Source organism: Engystomops pustulosus, chromosome 1 (assembly GCF_040894005.1).
Source record: "Engystomops pustulosus chromosome 1, aEngPut4.maternal, whole genome shotgun sequence".
Taxonomy (NCBI): domain Eukaryota; kingdom Metazoa; phylum Chordata; class Amphibia; order Anura; family Leptodactylidae; genus Engystomops; species Engystomops pustulosus.
The window spans coordinates 59,045,317-59,067,766 of NC_092411.1; the positions used below are offsets into that span (position 1 = coordinate 59,045,317).

The 22,450-nt window shown below is 38.0% G+C and overlaps 1 protein-coding gene across 2 annotated transcripts in view; it reads left to right on the top strand.

Annotated features, from left to right (window-relative positions):
* PRDM6 (PR/SET domain 6) overlaps window positions 1-22,450 on the top strand; it is an 83,930-nt gene that overhangs the window by 45,048 nt on the left and 16,432 nt on the right. For both annotated transcript variants that reach the window (XM_072119745.1, XM_072119824.1), the window contains exons 4-6: window positions 14,398-14,525; window positions 21,518-21,642; window positions 21,758-22,100. In XM_072119745.1, coding sequence (XP_071975846.1) covers window positions 14,398-14,525; window positions 21,518-21,642; window positions 21,758-22,100 — 596 coding nt within the window. The remainder of the gene's footprint in view (window positions 1-14,397; window positions 14,526-21,517; window positions 21,643-21,757; window positions 22,101-22,450) is intronic.

Sequence of the window (22,450 nt, forward strand, 5' to 3'; positions counted from 1 at the left end):
TACGATACACTTGATGCCGGTACCAGATTTGAACCACATGTAGCCTCATACCACTTATACTTGAAGACAGACTTTGATCTTTGTTAATTTCATATTCAGAAAATGTTACATTAAATAGATGTCAACCAAAGAAAACAGAGATTTGTAGCAGCTGTGTTGACCCAAAGAAAGGTACCGTACTTGCATCACAATATTTTTGTGTTGTGCCAAGGTAAATGATGGCTACATTCTAGTTGTCTCGCCTGGCAGGATGCCCATCTACTGCGTTATCTATCGTGTTAGAAATTAAGGCATTTTCCACATGAATAATGCTAAAGTAGCTTGTTCAGGTTTATTTTTCTATTTTCTTATTGCACACTTTAGCTAAGGACAGTATGGGAAAGAAGGGAACATTATGGTTTCTATTATATATAGGGGGGATTTAATAATGTGTTGCTTGGTCCTACAGTGCAGAGCTTAACAAAACTAGTCTTGTATTTCTGGGATGATGAATTCCTGCACTATATTAGATCGTAGGGTTCTACTTCAGACTGGTGCGGCACTAGCTTTTTATGGTCTACAGACTATTTTACGCCCCCACCCACGCCCCTTTTGCAAAAAAAATGTCCTAAAAGCTTTGATAGATGTATCACAAGGCTTTTTGTTGGCACCAATATTTGCCATCCACAATGACTGCTAGACCAGATGGAGTCAGCTCTCTGCCCCAATAACCTGTTATGTAAAATTTGCGTATGGCACAGAATAATTTTAAATAAAAAAAAGAGAAGCAGAAACATGAGAATTATTTTCAGTTTCTAAAGAAAACCCAAAATATATCTGTACATGTCCTACATGTAAATCCGGATTAAAAATTTTGAGGCACATTTACTAAGACCAGGGCAAACTGCACTATATAGAGTATATAGAGTGCAGTGTGCCAGATTCAGGATTTCTGGTGCCCATTCTGCACTGCCCTGACTGAGTGCACCACTTTTTTTTGGTGCATCTTTAACATAGGGCGTGTGACACATTTCTGTTGGACTTTGCATGGTAAATCTGGCGCACAGTCCGACTGAGCACCGGAACACCGCTTATTTCTATTGTGTGAAGAATAGTGCAGTTGCGCTGCAAAACAGTCATATGCGACACAAAGGTGTCTCAGACACTTCTTAATTACCTGTGCAAGCAGTTTTCACTAAAAAGAATGTGCAAAGTCAGACAAAAAACTGTCTGAAGACAATACCCCAATTTGTATTCTTATGTTGTATGTAAAGGAATTGCAAGAATTCATTTTCGTATGTTCACATATTTGGTTTGGTACACTTATTTCTACAATTTGCTTTACAATAACAGATAACTGAATTACCAATTGTGTGAAGTGGAAAAAATGTTATTGCAGTTAGACCTCTTCATCTCTCAGACCCCATGTGTTCCAGAAGAAATATTAGTGAACTTATTTTTCCAGGCCATGAAGAAAGGTTATAAATCAAATGCATATTTACATACCATGTATAAGGAGAGTTACTTACCTTAGTTTCCCTTTGAAAGACACACAAAGACATTCCTTTATAGGATCCAGTCGACTAAGGCTTAATGAATTAATTGGTTAGAACTTGGTCTCTAAGATGATATATTAGGAAATATAAAAGCAAGATTGCGCTGCTCTAAGGTAGATAAATCACAATCAAACGGTGGAGACCCCCATTTATCGCTATTAGGGTGGGGGTTTAAGCCTTTCATTAAATTTCCAGGAGGAGCTGCCCAACAGTCAGGAACAGTGAGTAGACTGTTCTTGGTGGTTAGTACTTGGGGAGACCAGGGAGGGGTGACTTGAACGGCAGAAACTAACTTAGTTAGTCCACCTCTATCAGCAATACTTGCTACACGCATTGATCTGAAGAAGGAGACGGTGTGTCTCCGAAACACGTCATCAATAAAGCAACATTTAAACCAATACTTATGAAGTGTGGACACCTTTCCTGAATGATTGCCATCCAACTAGCGCAGTTCCAGTCACCCCACCCTGGTCTCCCCAAGGTCCAAGATGATTTGGGAGTAGTAGTGGAATGCATTAGCGAGATGAACACCTCTATTAGTTTGTAGATTCAGACCAAATCTAATTTTTTTTCAGATTTTCTATGGACAAATCTTTCAAAATGGTGGCTAGTACCAAACATTTGTAAAAAATTAGTAAATGGGATAGGAGTTTTCAATGACTAGACTAGAGGGGTTATATATCAATGCATACCAATTTCTAATTGTAGCAACTTCGATTCAGACCAATTCAAATTGGACGAGTGAATCTTTAGAAGAATTTGATGAAGCTTCTACTAATCAAATGTTGGTTTATTTGCTCATCTCTACTGATCACATAACAACCTGTTTTCAAATACAAAACATGCAGGATAAATCAACTCTTACTAGACAAGGATCTGCATTTCAGTTTCTCAACATTTTTTGTGAATTATTTTGTTCCCATCCAGGGGATACTGTGTAGACCTAACAATTCGTGTAGAGTATCTGATATATATACTACAGGTCCAGTGCCAGAACTGGGCGTACCTGGGCAAGTGCTGGGGCCCAGAGCTGCTGGGGGGGGGCAACTTTAGGCTGTACATAAGGAATCCAATGGGTTGAGGAGGGCTGTATCTAATGAATCCATATGGGGTTAGGGGGCTATATAAAATAACCAAGAGGGACTGTTTGGGTTGATAAACTAGGGAATATTTTAGGAAACAGGAAACTGTTTTGTTTTCTGGATTTTAATGCCACCATGTAAGTACACTGCAAAGGGGCCCACTGAGGCTCTGTCGCCCAGGGACCTACTGAAACTTGGAGCTGACCCTGCCCATCTAGTCAATCCAGTATGAGCTAAGGAGCTATATTATATTGTATGAAACTTAGGTCAGGAAACAAATTATTGCCTAGAAATTGTGCTTGAGCACCACCGTAACTAACCATTGTATTTACTTTACATAAATGAGCTACTTTCATCATTTGATATCAAATTATTTCAATTCCTACCATGTGACCAGAGCTATAACAATTTTCATTTAGTACTACAGAAGCAAACATACCAGCTCATTTTTAACTACCAGAGCCGATCCGAGTCTCTGATCAGAAGGAATGTTTTGACTAATAGTTTTAAATATTGAAATTGTATGTCATCTGAGACTCTGTAGGCAAGAGGTCACTTTGCCAAAGTATGGAGTGTCTGAGAATGGAGCTTTCTTATACGGGTGAGAGAAAGAATGCAGGATACTTAGAAAAACATAATAATTTAGAAAGTGGCATTCCACCCGAGATATAAAACTGTAATCAATTCTGGAAAGAAGTAAAACCACAGGAGAATATTACTTCAATAAAATAAACATTTTCTGCAACTTCTGGTCATCTATGTAAGGGCAGTTGTTCTCAGCCATTCTTTGTCGTCTGACTGTAGCGCCATCAGATTGAACACGGGAAGTAGTTACTCTGCCATCACTTGTCAAAACCTCACAATGTGCTTTGTCTGTTAAATGATCCCATGTTTATGTAGCTGTTGTGTTCTGAAAATATTCACATGGACTTGAGCACATTGTCTTCTGGTTCTCTAAAATCTATACTGAGGCTCCCAGATCCTGTATTATTCCAATGCTTTGCAAGGCATAAACTGTGAGTGAGTGGAGGAATGCTTTTTTAGTTGGTGCCACAAATGCAGTGAGTGGTTTCATGAGTACAAAGCAGCAAAATGAGGATAAAAATAGTACATTGTGATCTTTATAGATTTACATGTGTGGTTATTTTGGAAGCAGAGGCATTTTAACTGTTTTCAGACAAAACTACATAAATTCCACTGGTTAATCTACTTATTAGGGCTTTAAATGCCATGACATAATCAGGGCTAACTAGGCAGCAATGTAAGAGTACTCATCCATTCTACGGGGGTGACTTATCAAAACTTGTATCGGCATATAAGCATAACACTTGGCACAATGCCAGGAATTGTGACTTTTTCCCCCTTACACTGCCCCCAAGCCAAGTGGGCAGGGAGATGTTCGGAGTTGGTCAGCTCTTGATAAATCCTCCCTATATCTTCTGTTTTGTTGAAAAGAAGTACATAGAAGTGCAATTCAAAGGCTGTCTGAGACCCATGGTCTACACTAGATTGCTACTGCTATACCCAACAGAGACTATGGGGCTCATTTACTAAGGGTCCACAGAGCACATTTTCATAGGGTTTCCCGGACTTTCATCGGATTTTGGCGCATTAACGCCAGCTTGTACGCGACACAAATCAGTGGGCGGGCTGTCGGACAACACAACGGATTCGGAATACGCGCTGGATTTGATATTACCAATTTTGTCGCAAGACACGCACTTACAAGCACCGGGAAGAAGAAGGTGAACTCCGACGGACCTCAGCGGGGAAGCGACAGATGCAGGAGCTCGGGCGCATGAGCTTCGTGAATCGCGCCGGACTTCATCTTCGTCGGACCGTCTGAATCAGGGATCGCGACAGGACCAGGTAAGTAAATTTGCCCCTATGTGGCTAGTCTTAATCATCGGTGCTCCCAGCATACAACCTGTTTCAACCTTTTAGTCATTTTTTAAATCAATGTCACAATACATTTCATCTTCATAATAACCTGCAACAATTTTGTGATGTAGGTTATTGTCTTGCCCGCCTTGTTCCACACCTGCTATACCCACTAAAAATGTGATGCAAAATGGCTTAAAAGTTGCAGTTTTTAGGCACTGCAGCTGAAACTATTACTTCTTCATGCCGAATACACCAAAAATATGCCTGGCAAGACATTAGCCCAATGTTATTATACTTTTGGAATTGGTCTATTGGCCTCTTAACACAGTTTCTATTACCATAGAGGTGTTCCTATTTTTACTTACCAGTATCATGTTTTATATGTTGTAACACATGGAAATAGATACCAGACATCTATCTATCATCAGGACCTTACTCCTTCGGCAGCCATACTGCTAGTAGCAGAGAAGTAGTAGAAGTAGATCAACTCTCATCTTGCACATCGCTAGATTAAAATCAGCTTTTGGCCTAACAAATGCTCAGACTTTTCTCTCGAGGCAGATACATAAAATCTTCAAGTCCATCCAAAAGTGTCTATAGCCGCCATAGGCTTAGGTGCCATCCTCCCAGAGATCTACATAATACCATGATTCAAAGTGAATTATATTTGTTTCCATTCTGATATGTAAAGAAAATATATAAAACATTGAAATAAAAATGTTATTATGAATTTCCAGCCTCTGAAGGATGAGAAAAATATGGAATAACTCTTGTATTTTGCTAACAGTATATGAATCTTATGACGGGGGTTTTATTGCCTGGAAAGTTTCACTTCATAAATATAAGCTGATAGAGATTTCCATGATTAGTTTGAACTAACTGTTTACTCAAAGCCTCGTGAGAACCCAAACTGAAAACAGAACTTGTCCTGTTACACAAAAACTATTGCTGTCAATAGAATGCATTTAGGACTGACGTCACAGAGACTAGAATACATTACACAAGTCATATATTATGTTATATTGTATACACTGAAGAGAGAAACCTACCGTCTGTTTTATTTTCTAGACGTATTGGTGCGGGTTATTGGGTGTGTTCCATATGGGGCAGCACAGTGGCTTAGTGGTTAGCATTATAGACTTGCAGCACTGGGCACCTTGGCTCAAGTCCCAGGGTCAACATCTGCAAAGAGTTTGTATGTTCTCTCTGTGTATGCGTGGGTTTCCTCCGGGTCCTCTGGTTTCCTCCCACACTCCAAAACATACTGGTAGGTTGATTAGATTGTGAGCTCCATGGGGACAGGGACTGATCTGGCAAGCTCTGTGCAGCACCGCGTAATCTGTGTGCGCTATATAAATAAAGAATTATTATGATCATCTGCAATTGGAGATACAGGATATTTCCAAATTCCCTACCACATTTTATTGTTTTATTCCATGTAAAATAAAAATATAAAGCAACTTTTCAAAAAGTCTTGGTAAAAACTATCCTATTGTTTTATGTCTACAGATCCTAAACCAACAAGAGTCGTGCTTGTTTATCTATATTCTCTGTGTTTGATATATATGTTAGAGGACGATGGAGGAGATTGTGGTTCTTACTACACTCAGCTTGTTTGTATATGGTTATCAGTAGACCCAAAGTTATAGGAAATTCATATGTAGAGCATGTGAATGAAGAGTGTACAGGTGGTATATCTGGCACTGCTACAGGAGGCACCATTGGCCCCAAAAAGGATAAGTACCCTTGATCCAGCACGTTGTACCCAGGATAAAGCTATATTACCTAGATTTCTGTTTGAATAATGTTAACATTATTTAGATATATGTAGATATATATACATTGAACATTTACCAATTTGGTTGGTATACTGGTCAAATTTTACACTGACAAATGTATTCTAATTGTTCTCCAATTCATGAATATTGTTTTCCCACATTTTATATGGGTATTAATATTTTTTTTAAGAGTTATTAAACCTTTAAAGCATTTTTTTAATTAAAAAATGAATACAGCAGGTGATTATAGTAAACTCTATAATATACTTGATCTAGTAAAGCAGCTTCTCTGTGTCTTGTTTCTGTTCTTCCATCTGCAGTGTATTTGAAAGCCTTCAGAGCTCCATCCACCTCAGGCACATAGTAAGACGTATGATTAACTCTTTCCACACCTAGAGAATAGTTCCCTTGATGGATAAGCTCTCTGAGGAGATTAGACTATCCGGTGAAGAGTTAAGTCATTGGACACTTTATCAGGCTCTTTTATCTTTCAGTTTTCATTGGATACTGGACAGAAAGCTGATTTACACAAACTGCTTAAAGGGGTATTCCTCCCACAAAGACACGTTTCTTAAATATACTCAGCATTTTACAGATATAAGTCCAACCTGCCCCTATCAGTTCTAGTATACACAATTTCAGTTGCCCCTAGACACGACCCTGTAATCTCTGGGGACGCCATCTTAGATTTCTGTGTGACGACGTGCTGCTGAGTTTCTCTCTCTCTCTGCTCCCTGCTCTCTAGCCCCGCCCACCTGCAGTCCGGGATGGAGCTCACAGACACTCACTTCCTGCCAGCAAACAACACATCATGAGGAGGGAGAAGCTACAAGCTACAGGCAGATAAGTTATCTAAGGGAAGGGGGAGGCATCCAAAATAATGTCTGGGGGTCCCCTAATGTAAAGGTCAGCGCTGAATCTCAGAGTGGGGAGCTTATTTCTCCCTACTACTGCAACTTTAAACTATAATAGGTCACATGGTACAGATACAGTTTAAATGGGGAGAAGTGAAAAGGTTCTCAGCATCCGTTTCGCCAAGGTTCCTCGAACTTTGTTTATAACAACTGCTTACGGATAATTGAAAAATATTTTCAAAAGCTATCAGTAAATTTTGGATGTATGAGAACATTCCAAATGTTTTTTTATTAAGGAGAATCTATAATTTAATATGATACACTGTGATATCATGTTCAGTATATCATAGAGGGTTTGTTATAGATCAGTTATAATACACCTACTTATAATAATAGCATTTCCAAAATTTACCTTGGCTTATGTTTCTGAGGCAAACAGCACAAATTTCACACTAATAGTTTTATGATTGACTAGTGGATTTATTCTTCGCCGCATCTTGATCATTTCTAGTCAGCTCCATGACTCCAGTATTTATTGCACATTGTTTTTCTAAGGGAGATGCTGCTCAGATAGGTGGACATCACAGTATGGAAGATGGCGCCTCTCCAGTGTCTTGAGAAATGGCAGGCATGTCAGACGTAACAGCTGGATGAAGAAATATTTCACTTTAATTTGAAGGAATAAAATTCTCTTCCCAGCAGGTCTTTCTTGAATGAGTGGAACATCAAAGCAAGGCCGGTCTCACTAGTCAAGCGTCATCTGGCTCCAGAAAGATACTGGATGCTTGAATCACCCCAACCTTTTTTTGAAAGTAAAAAGTAAAACATTTCAAGACATATTACAGCTACAGACTGAAGCAAGATAGTAGTTAATCCTTAGTCATTTTCTTCTGTCAAATGAAGACCACCAGTGTGAGTGATTGAGCCGCTGTGTACTCAGGTCTCTGACAATCTAGAAGATAAGGAACATTCAGAGTTGGGCAGGAAATGATGAGCCTCTAACAATTTACAGAAATACTTTGTTGTTACATAGAGAGACTATGGAATTATAATGAGAAAAAATATATGCACCATCTTGTGCTTTTGCAAATTTAGTAGAGAGCATTGCGTTTTGTAGGATCAAAGTCATGAATGAAGCTCCAGATGTTTGAGAACATGATCAGGTTATGTCATCCAGCATTGTAACACAAGGACAAATTATAAAGTATAATTTTACAAGTACCATATCCTTAATATTATTAAACAACTTTTTCATAATGTCTAAATAGTTACCATGAGAGGCCCCTAAAATGAACCTACTCCCACAAAAGTCCCTGCTCCAGCTGTAGCCTGGTGCTGGATTCATTTTACATTTCCCTCTTCCAGTACCACATCTCTTGTAGATAGCTCAAGGTTAGTTGAAATTCCTTCTGGGTGACAGTTGCTGTTGCTTCTCCATCCTACGGAAAACCTAACTGGGATTCAACGAACCATAAAAATCAGTTGATCAGAGGAATCTGCTTTTATTATTATACTTCTTTGAGATATTATGGTAATATTATAGGATGTGTTTTTCAGTAAAGTGAACCTGTCACATTGACCATTGTATTAGAACTGAGGACTATGTGTTATAGAGCAGGATGAGCTGAGAAGATTGATATTTAATTTATTGCTGAAAAAGTATAACAGTATATTTAATGATGTATTGACAACATTCCCTTTCATCCCACCAGTGTGTACACAGTGACAATTCTCAATCACTGATGGGGACTACCTACAAGACTCCTAGACATAGAATGAGAAATGATTAACCTTATTCTGAATATTTTTCCACAAAACCAACCATAAAGAAATATTTTCATCTCCTCCTGCTCTATAAGATGCTGCCTGCAGATAGGACAATATGTACAATCTGCTCAGCTCCTCCTGCTCTATAAGACACTACCCAGAGAAAGAACACTATGTACAATTTGCTCAGCTCCTCTTTTTCTATATAATATGCTGCCTACAGATAGGACACTTTGTACAATCTGCTCAGCTCCTCCTGCTCTATAAGACACTACCTGGAGAAAGAACACTATGTACAATCTGCTCAGCACCTCTTTTTCAATATAATATGCTGCCTGCAGATAGGACACTATGTACAATCTGCTCAGCTCCTCCTGCCTGCAGATAGGACACTGTGTACAATCTGCTCAGTTCCTCTTGCTCTATAACATGATGCATGCAGATCACACAGAATTTTCATAGTGACAGCTATATATCAGCCATACTTATTTTATAAAACAAAATGTCAACTAAATTACAAAAGAGAAGAAAAGCCGCTCATGGACTATAGGTCATCAATAGCTCCCTACACTGACACCAAGAGCACTAGAGTAATGGATGTTATTACATATGGATTACATAAAGAGTCTGATAAGTGCGTCTGATGTGCTCTTAATAAGTTCTCTCCAGTGAAAGGTTTCCCTTTACAAGAAGCAGAGCAGACAATGTAAATCCAACAAGATGCCAGACTCTGACCCGAGGGGGGGGGGGGCTTGTTAAATATTTAGCATTGGGGTTACACATTTTATCTTTCACAGATTATTTAGTATTTCTTCACAACACATAAAGGTAATGTTCACAACATTGTTGTCTATTATTACCTATTAATGTATAGTAATACTTATTTAGTGTATTCTAATGGGAGCTTCCCCCATGATTCATTTGTGAATTTGAGAGTACAACCTCTCAAACGTGAAAAGTAGAATTTTTCCCTTTCTTATCCCCATGTCAGATCCACAGGGCTCCAGGGTGATGCACTTGTTTGCAGTATTTTTATACTAGATCCTTGTGTCTGTCTCTTGCACAGAGGAAACAACAGGGTTGCTGGTGGTTTTCTTTCTATGAAATCTGTTTCACTTTTCAGTGGAGAAATAACATTGTCAAACAATTTTTTTTCATTCCACATTATATCCCTTGTTTCTGAATACAGTGAGCATAGGGCATTTTCATTTACATTGTTATGGCATAGTCTAGGGTTATGTACTGTATAGACAATAGCTTAACAGTCATGTAGAAATGTATATAGACTACTATATATAAGGTTAGGTTCACATTGGGTTTTTTGTATGCATATACTGGCATACGAGGCATACATTTTGCCTCCAGCTGCACAGTTTATGTCCTATTTCAAAACGTTCAGTGGAGGCCACTGAAGTTTATGGGGGGCCAATGCAGCAGTACCGCATTCCCCCTAGGCCTTAGGGAAGATCACAGTTATGTCACTGTCCATATAAGGACGTTGACATCACTGTGGATACACCCTGAACAAGGGCAGCATCCAATCAATGTTCACTCCTCCCTCCTCAATCGGGTGGCCCGGAGGACAGATCCCACTGTATCCACATATAGACGGATACGTCCTAGCCATACGTCATAAAGACACATTTGGAATCCTCCCAATGCATCCATAACATAATGCAAAGACACAATGTTAATACAACCTAATCGTCTATGGATGTAGCTATAAAGTTATGAATTATGAACAGAAATTGGGGGAGGTCTTAACACCGATAGGTGGCACAACTAATGTTTATATGCACCAACACATGTGCTATACCTTATATAATTTTTTTTCACTGTACTAATAACCTATATCACTTACTATGCTTCACACAGAAGGATTAACACTGTATTGTATTAAATTAATGTATATATTTGATGATTACACGGTCCGGTCTCTGACCAGTGGTGCATGTGCATATGTTTGTTTGCTGGTTGCTTACACTATGTTTGAGGAAGGTGCTGCGTCACCGATACTTCGCTATATGGAGTAAAGACACCCTGATTTTGACACTACATTGGAGTGATGCCTGTTCCTATAAGTATGTATTGATGTCCTCTACCCACAGATTTGCACCCAGCTTTATGCAGTGCTGCTCTGAACTTTCTGTTTTTCGTCTAAGGATGTAGCTACAAAATTAAAAGAAAGGAAAATTGATTGCAGATAAGTTAATATTATTTATATAATTACAAAAAAGCTTAATTCTTACAAAAATGCAAATAATTTAACTTTGAAGAGCTAATACTGTTTAATTCATGGGAAGAAATACAGTAAATCAGTTCTTGTATGATGCTAATGAATCACCAGCTGTCTCTCAGTAATAGATTTATAAAAACCTCATCATAATTACTATAGTATTTATACTGGATATGGTGCCAGATACAGTTCACGTAGTAAGACATTTCTTGTTATGTCTACTCATAAAAAGTCCATTCAGACATTATACGAGTGACTAAAAGACAAGTTTTTGCAGCTTGACAAATTTTGAAGATACTTGAGTATCTGGTCTAACTGCTTCTATCGTTAAGATAGGGACAGACAAATCTTTTAGATTCCAAGACTAATTTTAGACTGTCGCCAATCAGGGATTACCATATCTGTTAGGCCAAACATCAAAAGTACTACATGTTTATTTACAAAGTGATGGGGAACTCCAACATAAGAAGCGAGCTCTGGTGATCCTCCAGAAGATACTTCTCCAAAGCTGTCATGATAAGACAAGTGCAGCCTGTGCAGTGACTTGTCTGCCTATATCCCCCTAATAATAAAATAGTGTTACTCATTCACAGAATGGATGTAGGATTCCGAAAAAAAAATATTTTCTATAGTATCAATAATTTGCCTTTGTAAATAAAACCAGTAATTGAATGGAAAATATTAATATAATGGAGACATTATTGGACACAGCTCGCAATGCTCCAGATCTAGAGGGAATTATCCCCTCTACAAACTATGAGAGTCTTTTGGTCCAGTTTAACATGACCACGAAACTGTTCCAGCCAAATAGTTGTGTTAATGTAATCGTTCTGTATCTATATATAATCCTTCCTTAGCTAAATTCTTCAGACTTTCTTGTATTACTTTATTGTAACTTGGGGTTAGTTGTACCACATCTGTCACATTACAGGTTACCGGGCAAAGAGTTAACGTTCAGATTACCACTCCGCTAAACCTCAGAAATAACCTTATTTTACAAAGAAAAATTCAAAAGTCAATATTATCATAACGTCTAATTGAATGTATGTGCGGTGCTGCTGATCTAAGGAGATTTTTCAATGAATATTTACAACATATGTGAACTTTTGACTGTATGATATGGGGGCAGAAACCACCCAGACACTGATATTTCAGATATATGTATGTTAAGTTTCAGAATTTATTATAGAATTTTTTTATTTTTATATAAAAATAACAATAAATTATGCTTACAATAACCTGTATTATTGATTTTACCACTAGTATTCTCTTTGTAAGGCTAATCATAAGCCAAGAGATATAATCACCCAATCCATGGACTAAGCAAGGATGTGAGTTCTGCAAACAAACAAAATGCAATATGGCCGATCAGTTTCTTTACAGATTCAATTTGGCATAGTGCGGCATCACTTGCACGAGTGTCAGTTTAGGTTGTGAGCAGTTGTGCTCATGTTATAACTTTGGTATTGCAGGAACAAAAATTGAAAATCAATAATGTAGTACAAGCACTGGCACCAATATCTAATATATAAAGCTAAGTGTATCTGTGTGTATATGTATGTGTGTGACAAAGATACAGACAGGGAGAGTGAGTGAGAGACAGGCAGGTAGAGTAGGCAAGAGACAGGCAGGGAGAGTGAGTGACAGCGAGACAGGCCAGAAAAGTGAGTGAGTTACTGGCAGAGTGTGTGAGAGACAGGTAGGGAGAGTGAGAGGCAGACAGGGAGAGTAAGTGAGAGACAAAGATACAGGCAGGGAGAGTGAGTAAGAGACAGGCAGGGAGAGTGAGTGAGCAACAGAGAGACAGACAGGCAGGGAGAGTGAGTGAGTGAGAGACAGAGAGACAGGAGGGGAGAGTGAGTGACAGAGAGATCGACAGGAAGAGTGAGTGAGATAAAGAGAGACAGGCAGGGAGAATTAGTGAGAAACAGATAGACAGGCAGGGAGAGTGAGTGAGAGACAGGCAGAGAGAGTGGGTGAGAGACAGAGAGACATGTAGGGAAAGTGAGTGAGAGACATGCAGGGAGAGTGAAAGACAGAGATATAGACAGGGAGAGTGAGTGAGAGACAGAGAGACATGCAGGGAGAGTGAAAGACAGAGAAACAAGCAGGGAGAGTGAGAGACAGACAGGGAGAGATAGATACATATAAAAAGTTTTTGGTAACCAATTTATTTTGTTATAGCTAAGAGCAGTCATTTACTAACCTGGGAGCTACAGCTACTTGTGCTGCCTTTGCAGTAGTGGAGAGACTGTATTAATTCACCAAATAATTTATAGTTTAAACAGCCAAGTAGTTTATAGATGTAAAATGTCATATTTCTTGATATACATTACAGTTGATATTTCAACTTTTCTCATAGATTTTATGTCTATCCACTAAACCATGTGCTTGCCCATGTGAAGGATTGAACAATTGTTCTTTGTGTATGGGGACCCTCCACCTGTCCTACAAATGCAAGAAAGAACAGGTCCAAAATTACTTTGTATCAGTCCCCGCTTGAGGGGTCTGGAAGTGGCTTATGCCTATCCTCATTGCATGCTTGTAGGGGAAACTGTAGGCGGAAAACAGAGAATTTGTATAGTGGCCATTTACCAACAATATCACGTGTTACCCCAACAGCAAGTCCTCCAAACTTCTCCATAGATGCGCACTCTCAGATTGACTGAGAATGTAACAGCTGAGAAGAGGAATCAAAGATTCTGCCAGGTAGAGGCACCAAAATTAGATTATCTACTTTAACATATTATTAGACCCATAAGACTTAATATCCATACATGTATTATATGGGTGGTTTTCATATGCTCCTGGAATTATGTGGATTCTGCATTATCTTATGAGCATGGCAGTGGAGAAAAATCCAGAGCATAATAGACAAAGTAGATTTTGCAAGAATAAATAAGTTATCTTTTTGCATGCCTTTGCCATCTAATTACTAATTTCTCTTGCTTGGCAGCTCATTACACAATGAGTAAGCCAAAATACTGTGTGGGAAGCACAGGGACATCAGAGATGTTCTGTAACTGTGTTTAATACTCCTCAGATTGGACTGATAAAACAGGATGAATTTATAGGACATCACAATGTGTTTCTTTCTCAAGTTAAATGACCCTCTAGATTGTCACATAATTTGTTGACAAATGACCGAGTACTAAATTCCTATCAAAGATATATTGCGGCACTGGTGACAAACTGGAAAATGAATGCTGACTCTTAATGTAGATGAATAACACATTGAACCTGCAACCTCTTCCCCTCTAGATATATGACCAAGATGGGACACTTCAGCACTTTATTGATGGCGGAGAACCCAGTAAGTCAAGCTGGATGAGGTACGTCCGATGCGCTCGGCACTGCGGGGAACAGAATTTGACAGTAGTTCAGTACAGGTAAAGTACTCATTCATACCATTCCACTACTCAATTCATTTTGATAAAAGAAGATTCTAGAAATACAGATGCTTTCGGTTAGGAAGGCCATAGGAATGAGAACAATGTATATATCACACAGTATGTTTGCTAGACTTCAAAAAACAGAAATGCTCTTAAAATAACCTAGACTGGAAAATTCATTTTTGGTGGAATTCTTCTTATTTCCTAACATTTCAACTTATACTTACCTGGCATGAGCCCCCACTAAATTCAGAAATATGTAAAGACTGGGAAGCTTTTGGAAACTCATATCATGGCATGATGCTCATTCACATCAGTGTGTGTAAATATGGGGGCAGGATAATAGGTAATTTACCGATATGCATCTATGAAAAGTTCTGTTTTAATGATATGCAAATATTTTATCTCATCAGACTTTCCTGTCCATAAAATGGCCCCAGATGGAGAGACATGTGATCTTTATTTGTCCATGAACAATTGTCCTGTCAGAACCTTAATCTTTTATTCATGAATACTATCATAAGGACCTGGCAGGGCGATTGCTCATGGACAGATAATGGTCACATGACCATGTACCGGTGGCCATTTTATGGACAGGAACGTCTGGCTGATGAGGTTAAAGACAGGAAAGTGGTGTAACACGTAAGGTAAAGTAGCCAACCCCTGTAAGTCTGACCACAACTATGTAATCTTTAGATTTTATATATAACAATACACTAATATGAATGACAATATGTGCACTTTTTTGTCATTATTTTTTAGCAAAAATCATACATGTGAAAACATTACTTACAAGGCTAAAATTGTTTCCAATCTTGGGCATAATTCAGACCCAATTTTAGTATCAAACGGGGAAATTTGCCAAGGCTTACAAGAACCGGAATAATCTTGTGAACCTCCAGATATTGTGAGCATTATCTGCTTTACACCACCTCTATGCCAAATGGTCGTAGAGACACAATAGGTGTGGCCGGCAGCAGAGTGGGCCGGCGCTAGGCGTTTTTTTGCTCCACGCTTACACATTGCAGCCAGTGAATTTTCAAGGAACAGTAAAATTCTACACCAGGCAGGGCCCCTCCAGGCAATAGTACGCTGCATAGCCCGACCGCCATATATATCCCGTGATGTATCCAGGGCAGAACCTTAATTATACGCCAGTGCATAATCAAATCTTATTAACATTCTACCAACGGAATTAAAAAGTAATAGAAGATTAACACATATGAGAATATTGATATTCTCAGGCAACTACATAAATCGAGAGAATACTGAAGTTACTTGGAACCAATGTGAATTATGGAAACAATGGTGCACCATGGTGCATGGATCCTAATGGGTCATGGCACAACTGCAACTTCCATACACATTATAGTGATACCTCTGATGAAATGTTACATTTAGAAGTCTTTTTTGTTACATACATGCACATGTATATAAAGAATGCCTATGCCTAAAGTTTAGGTTGGGTCAGGGGTTTCTGATACAATCTCCATTTTAAGAGAGTGTAAAAAAAACTTAGAAAGGCAGGTGAACGGAAAGTCTCTGTTCCATTTCCTATTGACTATTGGGCTTTTTAAGTGACACGTTAAACCTCCGTTCTTTCCTTTTTTAATGGAGTGACGGAACAGTAGTTTAAAATGAGCCCAAGGGAGCTTGCCTTCTGTTGTAATTCCAATATAATAAAGGAAATAATATGCAGGCTGCAGCGCTATTTTTTCTTCTAATTCATAACAGAATTAGGAATAGAACCTGCTGAACGCAAATGTGAACTGAGACTAAGGTTATTTACATATATAAATGAGTCTATATCAGAGGAGTCTTTTATCAGAGACCTCATCAAAAATTCTTCCAAAAATTACAGGTGTAAAAGCAAGAAGCCAAGTTTTTCAATCTGATGGACCACATCATAGTGAATGGGGTCCACTGGGGTCTATTTATGTTTGTTTTTTGATAAATCCATCAAGGTCTTCTGTTTCTTTTCACTTACAAAAATCTGGAGATGTGAAGTTAACACTAATTGTGTATGTAAAAAATATACTACACCATTTGGAGCTGTCATCACAGCTTTCTTCAAAAAGAGAAAATGGTCTTGAGGTTTCAGGTTTTAAGGTGTACAGTGAGGTGTAATAGGAGAGGTCTAACGTTAATTTAGACATGTCCTATAAAGATGGGACTAACATATTACTCATATTGTAATCCAGCTTAAATTCTGGAAGCTATTTTAAGTAGAAGTTAGAAAACATGTAGTTACAAGCAGGGAAAATACAAACAGTTACATGCATCAGACATTTTAATAGCATTTTTTTTGACATCCAGATGAGATGTTAACAGCTCAGTACAGTATGGTTTCAGTTGTTTCAGCTTTCAACGCAATGAACCATGAAAATTAAATAAACTCTGCTCAGTCACCAAAGAGTGCGGAGCCTCAGGGAACGAACACTTAAGGCATCAGCCTATTTCTGCGTTGTCCAAAGTTGTCCTTTTCACGAAAAGTCAGCTGGTTTGAATTGACTATGTTATGATGTCTAATATCTAAATGGAATTTTCTTCAAAGAACTGTGTGATTGATTGACCCTCGGTTGAACGTTTTGTTTTTATTTTGAGGCTGACAATAATGTCCGTTGGCATGTGTTCTACTTCAACAGCGTTAGGACGCCATGAAGCTATCTTTATGAGTCATCCAACCACAATACTAAATACATGTCAGCAAAGGAAATATTATCCAAAACGAGAAAAAACCCTTTGATGTACTTCAGCATGCAGAGAGTTGTGCGAGTTTTGGAAGCATTATCCGCTTGGAAGAAATGGTGTATGCTTACACTATTTTTCGGTCTACCCTCAGAGACCACCCATCGCCTGAAAACAGTTCTGCTCTTTCAGCAGCAAACTGTGTCATTTGGTTTTTTAGTACGTTCATTGCTACTCCGCTTTGTTTACTTTACGGAGAGCCAAAGTGAAAGATGAAATGTTTGGAATGGTCGAGCGCAGAGTAGACTTGATTCTTCTCGAGTTTTAGAACCTACTATTGATTTTTTTTTTCTTTTTAAATCTACAACAAAATGATTTTCATTGCTGCAGTGGAGTCAAGAAACTTGTGAATTATAGCGAAGGTGGAAGTTTAAGTACAGAAAAAAAAAATAGGCCAAGTTGAGATTTTCTGACAGATATTCATAGAAAGCTGTAGAAATGTTCTGCTTAGCCAGCAGTGCCCTCCCGAGACAAAATGGCTGTAAATAGAGAGAATAACAAGATAAATGAAAGTTTTGCAGCTGCAGGTAAAATATTGAGGATCTGCACTTTTCTATTGATCTTTATGATTCTGTTGCCAGGAGGCAGTTTGTGGTGACAAAATATGTTGACAAGTGCATATCTCACTCTGGTGAAAAATGCAAGGGAGGATTCCCATATGTCGGCAGCGTTACACTACAACCAAATTGCTTTGTTACAAATTTCTTTTACTGAAAGGTGATGATACCTTATATCAAGTGCTTGTATAACAGGTTCATCTAGAGAAATTCAGAATAAGGATTATGATAATTAATTATGTAAAAACAAGTCCCTTTTCCGTTATAGAAAATAATGTTTTCATCGCAGTATGATGTTGTCATAGCTTAGTTTCAAGGGTTACTCAGTTCTTAAAAAATGTAATGTAAAATGCAATGTAGACTTAGTAGCTAATAGTTTGTGTTACAACTCCCCATATAGGACAACGATCTATGGGGTAAGGACCAAAGCAATTAGTGCCTTCTGGGTCAGACTCAATTTTTAATTTTTTGTGTTCTTTCAATGGCTCTACATTTTTAAATTTGTTGGGCTATGAAATTTATGCTGTGTTTTTTTTGTGAGAAATATGGGATTGTTATTTTATTTATTTTTTTGGTCCAATTTTTTACTTTAGGATTAAAAGCTGATATAATACTAATATATATGTATATATCTATTTTTTAGCTTTTTTTTCTCACTGTAACAAAGTGTTTCCCTAAAATAGACATTATAATAGTGTTTTACTATAACACAAATTTTGATATATAACATGTCTGGTTTAGGGTAAGTTGTAAAGTGTTACATTAGCAACTAGAAGGGAAAATAGATTTTTGTGGTATATTTAAAAAAACCCATTTCTTTACTTTTATTTTTACTTAATGTATTTTTCCTTATGTTAGAATAGACCTTTGGGAACTTTATTTTTGGTTCTCTTTTTACATTTAACTTTTCCTCTGCTACTGGGGTTGCTGTGCAGCCCCAGCTACAGGTGAAAACAGCACTTTTATAATGACAAATAGTCACAGTCTGGACAGTAATTGATGTAGATGGACCAAGCAGCTGCCTCGAGTGAACGCTGTATTTGAGAAAACTGAGAGGAAGGTGCTGCTTCTGTCTTCTCTTAAATGACCAAAACAGTTGCAAATGGATGACATCAAGCTATTCTGGCCCTGCTGTTTGACCCAAAGAGCACCCTACCATACAAAACACCGTTATTGTAAATAGTAGACAAGTTTACAAGTCCCCAATTGCCATGTAACATGACCTTAATTTACACATTTGCCACCATATTTTATTTGAATTGCAATAAATGGTGATCAGGGTCTTAGTGGACAAATTTTATGTATGAACCTTCCACTAAAGAAGTTCTGCTCTAAAGTCTTTAGTTTTCTATAAACACAAAAAATATACCCGTTTATTCCGGCGTATAAGACGACTTTTGAAGACGGAAAAATCTTCTGTTTAGTCTGGGGTCGTCTTATACGCCGGTCGCGCTGCATGGAGAGGGCTCACAGGCTGAGCCCTCTCCATAGCCGGTAAGTCTTTGCTGCATATTGCAGCAAAGGCTTACCGGTAACACCCGCGATCGGTGCTAGGGTGTTTTCACAGCGATGGCTGCCGGCAAAGCTGCCGGCAGCCTCAAAAAGATAGCGGCGCATGGGCGCCGCCATCTTATCTGGGATCGCCGCTCCCCGTGACGTCATCGGGGGCGGCGATCCGTTTTAACCCCTCATTACAATGAGTGAGGAAAATCCCCATATACTGCCATACTGTAGTATGGCAGTATATGGTAGGATTGATCAGACAACCTAGGGTTAAAGTATCCTAGGGAGTCTGAAAAATAGTATAAATAAAAAAAAAAAAAAGTTAAAAAAAAATTATAATAAAAAAACCTAAAATTTCAAATCACCCCCCTTTCCCTAGAACTGACATAAATATAAATAAACAGTAAAAATCATAAACACATCAGGTATCGATGCGTCCGAAAATGCCCGATCTATCAAAATATGATAACGGTTTTTCAATGCGTTTAACCCCGTAACGGAAAATAGCGCCCAAAGTCGAAAATGGCACTTTTTTGCCATTTTGAAAAATATTAAAAAATCTATAAAAAGTGATCAAAAGGTCATACAGTCCTAAAAATGATATCATTGAAAATATTATCAAATTTAGCAAAAAATGACACCACTCACAGCTCCGTACACCAAAGTATAAAAAAGTTATTAGCGCCAGAAGTTGGCAAAATCAAAAAAATAATTTTTGTACAGGAGGTTTTCATTTTTGTAAATGTATGAAAACATTATAAAACCTATACAAATTTGGTATCCCCTTAATCGTACCGACCCAAAGAATAAAGTAGACATGTCATTTGGGGCGCTCAGTGAAAGACGTAATATCCAAGCCCACAAGAAAATGGCGCAAATGCGTTTTTTCACCATTTTCATTGCATTTGGAATTTTTTTCTTCTTTTTTCTTCTGAGTACATGGCATGGAATATTTAATAAAATAAAAATTTAAGGTACAGTATGGTAACATTTACAGTAAAATGGACGATGGTAATGTTGTTGTTGTATGCCTTATGTTTATGAGCGACAGTTTTCCTGCTATATACCTGCATGTCATAAGAATTTAAATAAAAAAAAAGGACCATGTTAAATTCAAATCTGTTTTTTTTTTAAATTTTTACCGGTGTTTTGTATGCGTTGGAAAAGGGGTAGTCTTATACGGCGAATATATCTTAAACTCTATATTTTAACAGGAAAGTAGGGGGTCGTCTTATACACCAGGTTGTTTTATACGCCGGAATATACGGTATATAAAAGTATATAAATGTGGGACTACCAAGGTTATTTGCTTTACAAAAGGTCTCTCTTACGTGTGGTATTTTGAATAGAGACTTCAGCTTTGGATATAATATAGTTTGTAAATGGGAGTAAATCAGGGTCTTTCACCCTCCACTAAAGTAAATGTAGAAATAAGCTGGTAACAAGAAAAAGTGGTCATTGGAGCCAAATGTATCTCCCAATCTGACTAACACAGGGAGAGAGCTGTCAATCACGTGAAGCCAAGGGGGGAAAGGCAGCACAAGTTTGCCTACTGGACCCTTTACCAGTTTCCAGGTTGCTTGTCAACTAGGTTTTATCTGAAACCATGTAGTACTTTAGAGCAAAATGTATACATTTTTTAATCAAGTAATTAAATTTTTTTTTCTTGCTTCATTTTACAAACACAAAAACATCACTCCAGTCAAAAAACACATTGCCACCCACCCTCCATAGAGAAAAAAGTCTTCCCTGAGACAACAGCAATATCTTTTTTGAATGGTTTGAGAAGCGTAAATCTCATGTGTTAAACCTGAGAAATTACTTTGATAAACAGGAACATTCTGGATTTGTTAGAATAAACTTTGTTACCTTCAAAGACCACAAAGCTGCCTGACCTGCAATTCTGATGTTTCATATCCTATTCTGTACATTCTTGCGTGTATTTGGTGTTGTAAGTGGAGTAATTGCTCTACTGCATCAAAAATTAGGAAAAAAAAATTTCTTTGCAAGATAAAAAAACTCAAGTTTTAACTGTAACTATTTGCAGTCAGTATTGTGGATTTCACGGCTTGATATATGGTCAAAAACTGTCTGTATTTTGATGCTGTGTCATTTTTCTGCTTGAAGGATGTTGATAGAAGAAATAGATCAAGTATGATTGATTTTCTGTTATTTCACCAGATCAAGCATATTCTACAGAGCTTGTATTGACATTCCCCGGGGTACAGAGCTATTGGTGTGGTACAATGACAGCTACACGTCGTTCTTTGGGATTCCACTACAATGCATCGCCCAGGATGAAAACTGTAAGACATTATTCATTACACTGTCATAATTTTCAATGATGCTCAATTTATGCACAATTTTTGTAGCATCGAGTATCCCTCTATATTTTAACAATGAAATAACTTTGTCTTCTAGTGAACGTTCCATCACCTGTTATTGAAGCCATGTCCAGACAAGACTCTCTACAATCCTTCAACAAAAATGGCAAGTTGCCTTCTTCTACATTGCAGCGATCCGTAGTTTTTCCACAGACTCCATGCAATAGAAACTATTCTCTTCTGGATAAATCCGGGCCTCTGGACACAGGATATAACCAGCTTAATGCCAAAAATCAACGAGTTCTTGCGAGCCCAACTTCAACAAGTCAACTCAACTCAGAATTCAGTGATTGGCATCTGTGGAAATGTGGACAATGCTTTAAGACTTTTACCCAAAGGATTCTACTACAGATGCACGTATGCACGCAGAATCCAGACAGGTAAAACAAAATGACATGAGTAGTGTCATAAAGTTTGTTTTAGCTGTAGTCTCTTTTAGAATATACAGAGGCACTTACTATTTTTTTTTAATTACTAAAGCTGTTTCCCATTTCCCTTAAACTTTGGAAGAACAACAATATATCACAGTCATGTAATTGCTGTCAACAGGCAGGTAAAGGTCATCTGGCTGATTTCTAGTCCAAGGGAAAGGAAAGTAATGCACCACCATACACATCTGTTGGTATCCAACAGCTCATTGTGCTTATGTTAAAGATATGTCAGGACACCCCCATACTCATTAGAGGGTGGGCCAGTCCTGCTGAAAATGATTTGGATGGTTTGGACAAAA